The sequence below is a fragment of the Dreissena polymorpha genome, chromosome 7 (genome assembly GCF_020536995.1).
Source record: "Dreissena polymorpha isolate Duluth1 chromosome 7, UMN_Dpol_1.0, whole genome shotgun sequence".
NCBI classification, from domain to species: domain Eukaryota; kingdom Metazoa; phylum Mollusca; class Bivalvia; order Myida; family Dreissenidae; genus Dreissena; species Dreissena polymorpha.
Genome location: NC_068361.1, coordinates 60,190,833 through 60,204,284, shown reverse-complemented (window position 1 = coordinate 60,204,284; position 13,452 = coordinate 60,190,833). Strand labels below are relative to the sequence as shown.

Below are 13,452 nucleotides of genomic sequence, written 5' to 3'. Positions count from 1 at the left end.
ACCAACTTTGGTCAAAAGTTGTGTCTAGATGATATGTACATGTAGGTCAAGTTGAAATATGGGTCATGGTAAAGTTATCAAGTTGTCCAAAGCCTTAAAACGGGCGTATCTTGTGACAGTTTGGCACTCTTGTTACTTTATATAAACAACCCACTTATGGTCACAAATTGCAACGATAACAACGGAACTCTCTAAATTATTCAATTGTTTAGCGTTTGTAACGTGTTATAATTTTAATCTATTTTTAATGATGATTATAAGTAAATGAAAATCTATTTTCAGTATGAGTCTTCATCATTAGTGTTATTTCGCTAGTTGGAGTACATCGTTCATTTACTTCTTTGATCTGTGACAAAAATGAAGAAAATTCTAATTTTGACTGAGATTTATTTTTTTTTTAATGTTTTTTTATAATGAATTAACTTACAAATTTTTTATGTTAATTATGTTTAGGTTTTCAGACATTTTTAACTGTCACCCATGTATTTCATCCAATGCCTTTTCCTAACAGTTTGTCAAAAAGAATGATCTGTTATTTTTCATTTTTGTGATCACAAAAAGTTTCTTGCCATATGTGAGAATGCATTTCCTGATCAGAAACAGTGATGACTTATATCTTAACAGATTTCATATTACATTGTATATCTCAATGATTGTCTATGGAACATTTTAGAGCATTTGCATTATATAAGTGTTTGCATTTGTGTTATCTTGATTAGTTAGTATTCTTTTTTAATTCCTTGCCATATGTATGACAAACTTTACTTATTTACCTTATTATATTTAAATAATGATGGACTAGTTAAAAGGGGCCTTTTCACGTTTTGGTAATTAGACAAAATAAAAAAAGATTGTTTCATATTCGCAAATGTTCCTTGTAATTGTTATATTTGTGAGGAAAACGTAATATTGAACATTTACCATGCTCTTAATTATACATTATATGCATCTTTTAACGATTTGATAACCTGAAAATGATAAACATTGCAACGCAAAATAATTGAATAATTTGGAGAGTTTTGTTGTTGTAGTGATATTTTGTGAAACTACGAGGATTTTTCATGTAAAGTAAAAAATACAATTGTATGAGCACGAATGGCCGAGTGGTCTAAGCGAGACTTACTCCAGGGGTCAGTGGTTGGAGCCCAGTTGAGGGTTACTTTTTTTTTCTTTAATTTTATTCTTGTTTTTTTTTTTACTGGAGCTTTTTATATCCAAAGTTTTTATTTATTGATATTAAGCATTTTATGACAAACTTCAATACATGCCAAAATCTGTGAAAAGTATCCTTTAAGCAATCTTTTATATGAGAGGCATTTCAATTATGGACTTGTGTACACGCTAATTTTTACATGTCATATGCAGACTCTTCTATAGACTAAGCAGTTAAAATTTCTTGTTAAAAATTGCCAATTGATAATTTGGGAAAAATATTAATAATATATGCTCAGTTATCTGAGTGAATTTCTATGACTGTTCAACTGACAGCTAATTATTGGAGCAGTTTATTCTCATTTAACCCTTGGCATGCTGGGAAATTTGTCGTCTGCTGAGTCTGAGAGTCTGTGATCCCAGCTACACCTATGAGGGGCGTCAGAAGGAAATTGACATTGGGGCGGCGGAGGAGGTGGGTATGTGTATTTGAAAAAAAATGGGGGTACCGTTGGTGGGGTCCGGATTTTTTTTCAAATTTCAGCATCAAATGGCACATTCTGGTGCGTTTTATGCCCGATACCTGGCCTCATACACGTCTGTTGCAGGTTGCAGACATATGCTGGATGACAAAAGTTGTGACGGACATACAGACGATGGAAAAATGATCTCTATATGTCGCAGTAAGGACTTTTTAGCAGGCGACACAACAATAGGGATAATGTGGGTTGAAAGAACGTTTTTCGGGATTTTTTTTCCCGAAATTCCGTTTTGGAAATTTGAAAGTCGTTGGTTGGTTTGGAGTAGACATATTCAAATGACACAAAAAGTGGTAAAAAACATTACATAAGTTTTTAAGAATTATCGATTTACTTTGAGTTATTACTAATAATTCAGGTATATTAATAAAAAGAAGCAAAGGCTAAGATCATACCGACAATTTAAGACTCCCAGGTTTAATTACTCAAGAATAAAGGGATTAACGTTGTAAAAGAGACCGATCAATTAACAACATAATTGACACGTACATTACCGCGGGCGGATAATGGCAATCAACAATTATACACGTGTCATAACCGAAATAAGACCTATATGTAACAATGAAAAGTCTGATTTAAGACTTGCATAAAATTTAAAATCGTATAGTTAAAGTCATAAGTTTGTTCTTTCTCTAATTGAAAATCAGCGGAATATAATAGATAATACATCAGCGTAATATAATGGACAATACGGGATCAATTGACATTAAATGATTTAACTATGGATGACGCATTAGATATACATTTAGACTATACTTACTTTGTTATATTGAACCTTCGATACATAAACATGCGAAATGAATTAATGACAGTTTTATTTAGATCGTTTTTGCTTTATCATATTTTGTATCGATGTAATTTAAGCGCATTATTTAGCTATGATTTGCAATTAAGGTGAAGTTATAAACAAAGAACCGAAAATAGAACAGAAATTCGCGGTTTAGTTTTTAATCAATGATGTCCAGCTAGGTGTATGTTTATAACTTGTACACGTTGAATTGACAAGATTCAAATACAATGCAGCTGTTGCATATTGATCACTGGTAACGTACAAAAGATCCAACATTTTGCTCAATATAAGAGGCTCAACATGGGTAGCAACAGCTGTTCTAATGCCTTTGTGGTAATATCGGGTTTCCCTCGCTGAACTTTTTCCCCGTGACGGACCTAACTACAAATGGTCGAAATTTTGAATGGCCTGAGTCGAATCGGTTATTATTTAATAACGAGATGTAAACACGTATTATGTACGCAAACATGCAACGAAAGCGGATAAAGGACCACTATAGCCATAATATTTCAATTGCCTCAAGTTTCGTACCTTCTAAGTTATTTACAAGAGGGTTAACGATGAAAAAATTGTTAAAATGGATGATTGTGGTCATAGTACTTTTTGTGATTTATTCAATATATCAAAAGACAGCGGTAAGTGTGATTTCACAGTCTGCAGTGCATTTCGTTCGTATCTATTGCATATGAAGGCTATTTATACAACAGACCATATATGTTGTGTATATTACGTGGATGAAAACAGAAGCCTATCAATAGCTATTAAAGGCAATTACTTTTTCGTTTTTTCAACCTTCACTGCCATTATGTTTAATAATAGAAATGAACACAGGATACTGTACTGATTCATTACATAAAATTTCACCTTTACCAGAGAAAAACATACCTCAGATGTCGTGTACGTTTTATGGTATAGGAATTGTATGGTACATGCAGATTTACCTAACTAAATTTGTATTTTTCTTATGAATGTTGTATTTAAAATCCAAGAAAAAGTCACTTATAAATCGATTTTTAATTAATCGGACTAATGGCTATACATTGTTTGATCATTATTTGTGAATAAAAAACGTCATTTAAGTTTTCTTGTGGTTTCATTTGTTATATAACCGTGTATTTTGCATTTATTTTATCACACGCTTTATCTTGTTTCCAACGTAGGTAAATCATCGACATTTCAAATATTAGTAAATGTGTCTTTTGATTGGGTAACGCAATCGAAAAGTTGACCAATACCTCTAAAATTGGCAATACAGTATGTGAAATTAATTAAACTAAATAACTATATTTTTTTCAGGTATCAAAACAAAATCACAATAACAAAGAAACTTCATGGGCAGAGAGGCAAACTATTGCAGACGACAAAGAAGAATACATTCCAAAAGATACGCTTGATAGAAGAGTGAAGGAAGAAATCAACAAAGTGTTTGAAGACTTTAAAAGAAAACAAGAATTGGAACACAAAGGGTTAAAAGCTGATAACGTCAATAATTTAAACAATGTTCCTGTAAATAACAACAAACTCACAATAGTAGACGAAGAATCCGATGACGCTAAACCAGCCAAAAAAGTGGACGAAGAAATATTAGGTGATGACAGAGATGATGAAAAACCTGCGTCAGATGGCGGTAAGGACGTTGGTGATCACTTCGAGGAGATCGTAGAGGGAGCCTTTGATATGATAAACATTGATGAAGAAAAGAAGGAGTTGAAAGTGGAAAGAGAAATTGAAGAACGTCTTGCAGAGGTTATTAAAGGTAAGAAATGCACAGTAACATAATTGATATCGATTAACCAATGATGATCGATTGTTATGGACTTGTGACCGGTTTATCATGTTTAAAACAGTTAAGATTGAGCAAATGATTTAACATTTTATTCTGTATTCGCTAAAACAAGATAATATTTACATTATACATGTGTTCGCATCGTGTCCTGATAATGTTAAAGATGCAGCTAACGAAGCCGCAGATGAAGTAGACGAGGAAACAGAACAAGAAAAATTAAAGGAGGTGAGATGGCATATTTTTAAAATTCAAAATACAACACTTTCCTTGACATGAAATTTGGAAATGACATTCTTCTGCAGGTGGACTTTTATGATGCACCTGCTACACATTTTGACAACTAAAATAAAAAGTATTGAATGCGTATCTAGTACTGCAACAGTATGTATGTGTTTGGGTTCCTGAAAGGTTTATACACCAAGTGCATTCGTATGTATTCGAAGATCATGCTCAATTTAATTAAATTCATTTAAGACATATTAAAAAACGACCGGGAACTGAGCATCAAATTAACTCGTCTTAGTTAAACGATTAATTTCTTGTAATTTTATTTGAAATTTTTAATGTAAATTATGTCATGTGACTTATGTTTTAGAACCCACAACGGGATTTGGTGGAGCCTGTTATTGCAGCGGACATCTTGGAAAAGAAAGAATACAAAGTGGCAGTGGATGAAATGGGTAAGACTACAGATAAAGAGATTTCTCATGATCGCTGAATAGTAGGTTTGACACAAGAAAATCGATAGAATAAACAACAAAAGAATTTTCACTAACAAAATTAACATCTTAGAATTGCTATTAAATAGGATTTAGATATAATTAAAGATAGATTTTGTTAAAATAGCCCCTCACCCTTAAAAAGGCTAACATTTAATTTCACTTATATTGTCCTAATGTATAATAATAAATAGTTAAATATAGTTGGTTTACATATTTCAACAATACATTATCATGTCATTATAATAAAAGTAAGTGGGTTACCATTCTGCATGATTATTTGATAGGCATGGACTTTTAAAGTATATTTGTATATCAAATACTAGTATTATATGACTATGAGTATAACTTAATTAACAACTTTATATGAAATGCCTTATCGCAGTTAGCAAATGTATTTTATCACGTGTGCTTAATTTATTTTGGATATATGAGAAGATTTTATTTAAAATTCAATTAAGTGTACTATATTGAATTGAAAATACGAGTTTTACAACATTTTTTTCCATACCTCTACTTGGTCGTGTAAATACCTTTTTTTTAAATGGGACAATAGCGGTCATTGAAATAACACGGAAATACATTTTTACGAAAAGTAAAAATTATGTTGTCAGACAATAAGACAAAACAACAACATCACATTTCCAGATCGACAACTGAATCCGGCTGAGGTACAACGCATTAACGACAATGCGGCTGTTGATACCCGACGCCATGACGACGACCATGAGATACCGCCGTTCGTTACAGCTGTCCGTCAGACACAGATCAAGGAAGTGACGCAACTGGTGGCGTCCATCCAGCATAGTCTTCCTGGGCGTAAGATTTACGTTTACGACCTTGACCTTACCACGGAGCAAAAGAAACATGTGGGTACTTTACTTTCTGAAGTTATTTTCATATTGTTTGATTACATGAATGCTAAAAAACAACAACGTAAAACATATAATTGTTTTCATGAAAAATGTCAGGTCCTGATGTTATCATGAACTAAGATTGATATCATGCATTCGCAATTATCCATTAACATTTCTTAATGACCTATATTACGTACTATATAATAACAACGTTTGCGATAGCAGCTGTGACTGCGTTCTTATGTACTACATTGTACTTCTGCTGATGTCATACTGTGTCTATGTGTCTGTGCTTTTGTATAGATACAGATTATGTCATACTGTTGTGTGTGTTATGAATTCGGATAATGTCGTACCGTTTATGATTTCAGATGATGTCATACTGCAGTGTGCGCATGCGCCTGTTTATGAAGAAACTATTCCCGACGTATGTTTCTAATCTTGACAATCTTCACTGGAAACCACTTATTATACAGGTATGACACGTTTTTGTTTTTTTTTCATATCGCACCTTAACGTTCCGCCAATTACATGTCTCATCGGTCTACCTGTTTGATATATAAAACATAATGATACTAGTATCACACAGAGATGTACAACATTGATAAACTAAATCATATATATGTTTAATTACTTGATGAACCATATATTGAAAATAGAGCTGTGTGGCCTTAGTTTTAAAATCTTTGCTCAACTGCAGACTCACACATTGTTACAAGATGAAAATCATTAAATAAATCAAAAGCCACATAAAACGTACACATCAACGATATGTTACAGTAAAAATTGTTCTTTGGTTAGACTGCTCTTGCTGAATTTGGTCACATCATTTGGGTCAACCCGAACTTTCGACTGGGAACACAGGAGTTGGCTCCCTTGCTACACGATTCACACGAAAGAGGAATCATGGCGATAGGACAGACAGCCAGCTATACAACTTACTCTGCAACGCATCCGAAAATGTTGGAGTTTATTCCAGCTGACAAGAAAAAGTTATCGTTTCATCCACATCTTGAAATTCGAGCCCTCATCATACATAATACACCCGAGGTACATGAGCGTGTAATGAAGATGTTCACCGCATGCGCACTTGAAGAAAACTGTTTGGCGCCACCTGGATCGAAATGGCAGTGCAAGTTTGACTTTACTGGAAGAAAACCAGCGGATTGCCATAGATATGACGAATCTGCTTTGAATATTTTGCTGAAGAATTGGTTTAACTTTGACCTGTCGCAGTTTTCCAGAGGAAACAATTATTTCAGACCGTATGACATAAACTATAAACCAAAGTTAAAAATATGCCGTGATGCAAATGACATTCGGGATAACGAATTGTAAATGCTTTTCTTCTGAGTGTTATGTAATTTGTTTATTGAAATTTTTGATGCTAGGCACTTCAGTTGTCACATTTAAACGGACACGTTTGTTGTGTGTTTCCGAAATTTGTTTACATCAATGGAAACGTCTTAACGGCTTTTAAGTCGGAATTAATGGCATTGATTTAAAAACATGTTTTTTTCTATATTAACAATTTCGTTGACAGCTACTTTTAAGACTTTTGTTCTAAATTTCAACGGATGTTGTCGGCTCCACGATTTTATTATGCAAATTCCCTAGCATCTTGCCGATTACGGCTTTGTGTGATTTCTTTTTTAAAGGCCACATATAATATATCGCTTTAATAATAAAAACTTAATGCAATTGCCGCAGAAATATGTCCCCTGTACAGCGCGTTTTATCAACTCAACAAGTAGGCACGGAATGCAAGGGGAAATTTCACCACAGTTATTTTCATTGACAATGTAAAACAGCATTACACGATGTTGAATTGCAATATTTAAAGATTTACTCGTTGCAATTTTTCAATAAGTGTCATGCATAAAAAAACTATGGAAAGGAAACATTGGACACTTATTTTAGAATGCGTGTAATCGGTTATAAACAGAATGTTGTTTTTTTAAGAAAATAAGGCAAATAAATAGAGTGGAGTATAACCGTCAATTTATGTCGTAATTGCGCAATCGGGATGCGCGATTGATATCAACATCTGGAAAGTATGTTTACTTTCATATTCACGACCGATGCTTTAAAAATGATAAAGGTTTACAGTTTAAACGGGAACGTTTCGTTAATTGTTTTTCGTATAACGTTTACGGGAAAATGTTAACTTGATATTTTAACTAAGCACGTGCATCTTTTAACGGTTTACTCATTTATTTGTTTTCGAAAACAATTTAAACATGTCATGTAGGTTCTTGTTGAGACGTGGGTTCTTTAAGAGTCGTGGCTATGGAGATAGCGTAAAAAGAACGTTCTCACATGATGTAGTCATTAAGAAAAGTTTTGATACAGTCACTTTCGTTTTGCTGATAAAAAATGCGACGAAAACAAGTCAATATTGTAATTCATCAGAACTCAATACGTTCTTATAAAATATTTTCTCTTTTATGTATTGTTAGAATAGTGTTCCTCAGCAACACAAAATCGTTTATTTATGAGTATTTCCCATACTTAATCGTATGTTGATATTTTTTCACAAGAAATTAACCGCCCCTGCAATGTCAGTGTAAAGGCTTTTTATATTCTGTAAATCTTGAAATTGGAATAGCCAATCAGCACGGTTCCTATACCACGTGACTTTTTAGCTCACCTGATTGCTCAGGTGAGCTTTTGTGACCGGTCTTTGTCTGTCGTCTGTCCGTCCGTCCGTCCGTCCACATTTGTTCGTAAACACTCTAGAGGCCACATTTATTGTCCGATCTTCATGAAACTTGGTCAGAAGCTTTGTCCCAATGAAATCTCGGTCGAGTTCGAAACTGGGTCGTGCCGGGTCAAAATCTAGGTCACTAGGTAAAAAAGAAAAAAACTTGTAAACACTGTAGAAGTCACATTTCATGTCCAATCTTCATGTAACACTGTCAAAATGTTTGTCTTAATGATATGTTGGTTGAGTTCAAAAGTGGTTCCGGTCCGTTAAAAAACATGGCCGCCAGTGGGCGGGGCAGTTTTCCTTATTTGGCTATAGAGAAACCTTGTAAACACTCAAGAAGTCACAATTTTTGCCCAGTCATCATGAAAGTTGGTCAAAACATTGGTTTTATTGATATCTCGGACGAGTTCGAAAATGGTCCAGATCGGTGAAAAAACATGGCCGCCAGTGGGCGGGGCATTCTTCTCTATATGTATATAGTGAAAACATGTGAACACTCTAGAAGTCACATTTTTGGCCCAATTTTAATGAAATTTGGTCAGAACATTTGTTTCCTTGATATGAGAGTTGAGTTCGAAAATGGTTCCGGTCAGTTGAATAACATGGCTGCCGGGGGGGGGAGGGGCAGTTTTCCTTATTTGGCTATAGAGAAACCTTGTAAACACTCTAGAAGTCACATTTTTTGCCCAATCATCATGAAAGTTGGTCAAAACATTGGTTTTATTGATATCTCGGACGAGTTCGAAAATGGTCCAGATCGGTGAAAAAACATGGCCGCCAGTGGGCGGGGCATTTTTCTCTATATGTATATAGTGAAAACATGTGAACACTCTAGAAGTAACATTTTTGGCCCAATTTTCCTGAAATTTGGTCAGAACATTTGTTTCCTTGATATGAGAGTTGAGTTCAAAAATGGTTCCGGTCAGTTGAATAACATGGCTGCCCGTGGGTGGGGGCAGTTTTCTTATATTTATGCATAGTAAAAAAAGCTTGTGAACACTCTAGAAGTCACATTTTTTGCCCAATCATCACGAAACTTGGTGAAAAGATTGGTTTTATATACTAGTATATCACATAATTAATACCATAATTATTGCCCTTAGATTGTCCAAATTTTCATTATATTATACAAAATCCTTGTAAACACTTTAGCGGTCACAATTTTGTTTCAGATTTTATGAATCTTGATCATAAAGTTTATTTTTGTAAGCAAAGTTTGATGTTTGGTAAGACGGTCAACTCAAAATATAGGTCACCAGGTCAAATCTTACAAAAACAAAAACACTCCATATGCCAGAGTTTTGGTTCAATAATGATGAAACTTGACCAGGATGTTTGTCTGGACAATATCTAGTTCAAATTTGACGTTTGGTAAAGATTGAATGAACCGACTCCTCTCAGGTGAGCGAACTAGGGCCATCTTGGCCCTCTTGTTTAAGATCTGTGTTGGGAGAATAAAGCGCGACCCAGTTAACATTTTTAATGATGTCTTTTTAAATAATTCACCATTTTAATGGGATAAAGTGGTGAGGTCGCTCATTCGTTAGAGTTTTCTATAGATATCATGATCTTTTTAAACAAATAAGTATTTGTTCAGTAACGTGCCAGCGCGCGTTTGTAATATGAAGTCCCCACACTGATCCGACATTTTTCTAACCGTTCAAACGCGCGGTTGCACTTTACTGAAAAAATACTTATTTGTTTAAAAAGATCATGATACCTATAGAAAACTCCTATGAATGAGCGGGCTCTCCACTTTATCCCATTAAAATGGTGAAATATTTAAAAAGAGATCCTTAAACATGTTAACTGGGTCGCGCTTTATTCTCCCAACACAGATCTTAAAAAGTCACGTGGTATAGGCACCGTGTCAGAATCTACGGGTCATCAAGAAAATGTGTTTAAGATGGCGGTTTGACACTGTCAATACAATCGATAATTTATTATTATAACATACGAAAATTCTTTGAAGAAAAAGCAACACATATAAAGACCAATGGTTAATAATTATGTTTATAATGATTCATAGTCACGTATTTATAAAATATTTGTAATGTAACAACTTTATAAAAATAACCTCTGACTTATCAAGCATGAAGCATATTTGCTTTCTGATACAACCGTAAAACAATGGAACTTTGACCTTACGCAATTTGCTAGAACACATGCTAGAGTCTACTCAGAACGTAATCTTAATGCAAATTGATAAAATCTACATCGTGTTGACACAAGACCTAGAACAGATCAGTAATACATGTACTTATTTATACTTAACTTGCATTCTTATAACACAATAATAACAGGGGATGCAGGTTTCAGTTTAACAACGCACTACACTTTAACAATAATAGTTTAGTGAACTAATAAGAATTCAAATTGTGCAATGTAAATTGAAATTTATTTGCAAAGTATTTATTTGATTGTGTTTGATTTGGGATTTCATACTTAAGTCTAAACATATTGTATACTTGCGTTTTGCATGAATTCAGAATTACAAGTTTTATATGTTTCGACAAAATGGGGCACTTTTTAGTGTCCTTGTCTTAATGTTTTCACTTAAACAATGTATTAAGAAATTACATTTTTATACCTTCATACCATGGGCAGTTTACAGGCCTTTTCATTTGGATTTGCATATTTTACGAACACAAAATCTGTCCATAGTCTTTAATTACATTGATTTATTATGTACTATTATATATTCGAACGGAAGTTGTTGACGAAAATATTTCATCTTTTTTATTTTTTTTAATAATTCGTTGCCATCCATAATTAGAAGACAATAACTGTTAGCGATATGGATTAATTGTACTATGCTTGAAACCAAATACAGTTAATTGGGTGAAAATTGTGCTTTTAAAACGTGAGTGTTTCTTCTTAATCTTTGATTATTTTGTTAACTCACATATCCATACAGAGAGTTGGCTCACGGTACGCGTAACGCGCTGTTAACAGCTAAGCAGGTAATCGCTGCATGTATTTCGGTTTTACATGAACTATAGCGTTTGCATCACTAACTATGCTGTGTATATTACGTTATTCTTGTGTTTATTATCATTCCCTTTCAAATGATCAGTTTTGATTCTTAAAATGGTGACATTATTGCATTAGCATCAATTTGCGTCCATAAATAAGTAAGTAGATAATACGCTCTCAATGAATTAAGAATTTAAAGACTTGGACGATATCTGCGTTGTATGCTACTGTCTTTCTCGATTGTTACATTGTTATTCAAAAGCTGACTATGCACAGAAAGCAAAAAATAATTATATATCGATCAAATTCTTCATGAAAACGATGCGACTGCGATATTATTTAGAATCGCAAAACGGTTTTTCTTCCTTCCGCTTATTAGAAAACGCCGCAATTCCGTAATTCCTTCAGTGTTACCACGAGATTATAAATTATAATACCTTACTTCTGCGTATGGATGTATTTCTATGCGACATAATGAATAAGTTTTTAGCCTGTTTCCCTTGAGTGTTTCGCTTCGGACATTATAATAGAAAAATTTTCACGACACAATTTATAACTGAAACAATATCATTTCCCTTCAAACGGAACTTCTTTCTCAGAGCGAATGCGCGTTGAGTTTCAAACTGCCATCTGTACCTCACAAAATATTAAAAATGTTAATCAATTAGACACGAACTGCCCGGGGAAATTTTCCAACAGTTTTACCATTGAAAATATAAAACAGTTTTACAATATGTTAAAATGCAACATTTTGAAGATGTACTCGTTGAATTTTAATGAGTATTATGCATAAATTAACAACAAACATTCAACACTTATTTTAAAATAAGCGTTGAATCGGCTATAAACATGTGTTTTTATCCCGAAAATAGTAATGGAAAGAAATATAGTGGAGTGTGAAAATTTAATATTACTACAATAACATTGGGTGTATATATATTATATATATGTATATATATATATATATATATATATATATATATATATATGTCGTTATTGCTCAATCGGCATGCGCAATTGATATATAAACATCTGAAATGAATGTTCACTTTCATATTCACGACCGATCCTTTTAAAGGGATCTTTTCACGGTTTGGTAAATTGACAAAATTGAAAAAAGTTGTTTCAGATTCGCAAACTTTCGTTTTAGTTATGATATTTGTGAGGAAACAGTATTACTGAACATTTACCGTAGTCCAATATAGCCATTATATGTATCTTTTGACGATTTGAAAACCTAAAAAGTATAAAGCGTTGCAACGCGAAACGATTGAATAATTTGGAGAGTTCTGTTGTTGTCGTTTAAATTTACGAAACTACGAAGATTGCTTATATAAGGTATAAAATACTTATACTGTGTATACCCGGCGGAATGGCAGAGAGGGCTAATGCATTTTTACTTCAGACTAACTCCAGGACTTCGGGGGTCACTGGTTCGAGCCCTGGTAGCGGCTACTTTTTTTCCCTTTTTTAAAAATTTTATTCTTGATTTTTTACTGGAGCTTTTAGGATCCAATGTTTACATTTATCAATATAAAGCATTTAATGACAAACTTCAAAATATGCCAAAATCTGTGAAAAGGCCCCTTTAAAAGGACTAACGTGTACTGTTTAAAATTCAAGTTTGGTATATTGCATCTCTTTTCAACTTTGTCGAAAAAAGGAACTAAGTGAATGCAGCTTTGAATAGTACACTGGTGTATAATACGTTGATTACTGCTCACCAAATACTATGTTTTACATCTTTGGGTTTGCAAACAACTTAAACATAATAGCATTCATTACATTCTGTATAATACACTCGTAAAATATTGTGAATTTTACAATTCATAATTTTATAGAAAAAAGCAGCAACAATAGTTCGTACCGTATTACAAATTCTAAACCGAAGCTCATTATATGCACTGACGCCCAAAACACGTT

At 33.5% G+C, this 13,452-nt stretch overlaps 2 protein-coding genes across 4 annotated transcripts in view; both read left to right on the top strand.

The window, feature by feature from the left end:
• LOC127838218 (P2R1A-PPP2R2A-interacting phosphatase regulator 1-like) overlaps positions 1-13,452 on the top strand; it is a 278,300-nt gene that overhangs the window by 24,692 nt on the left and 240,156 nt on the right. The window lies entirely within an intron of this gene.
• On the top strand, positions 2,938-7,837 carry LOC127838212 (uncharacterized). The gene is made up of 7 exons (XM_052365804.1): positions 2,938-3,116; positions 3,778-4,237; positions 4,431-4,492; positions 4,863-4,947; positions 5,635-5,855; positions 6,215-6,319; positions 6,645-7,837. The coding sequence occupies exons 1-7, from the start codon at positions 2,949-2,951 to the stop codon at positions 7,179-7,181; spliced, it is 1,638 nt and encodes a 545-aa protein (XP_052221764.1). The 5' UTR covers positions 2,938-2,948; the 3' UTR covers positions 7,182-7,837.

Excerpts from the sequence above, each read along its gene's own strand:
- LOC127838212 (XM_052365804.1), top strand. The coding sequence starts at position 2,949 with ATGCAACGAAAGCGGATAAAGGACCACTATAGCCATAATATTTCAATT. Across the intron at positions 4,948-5,634 it reads AGTGGCAGTGGATGAAATGG|ATCGACAACTGAATCCGGCT; the intron begins GTAAGACTACAG and ends TCACATTTCCAG. Across the intron at positions 6,320-6,644 it reads GGAAACCACTTATTATACAG|ACTGCTCTTGCTGAATTTGG; the intron begins GTATGACACGTT and ends TTCTTTGGTTAG.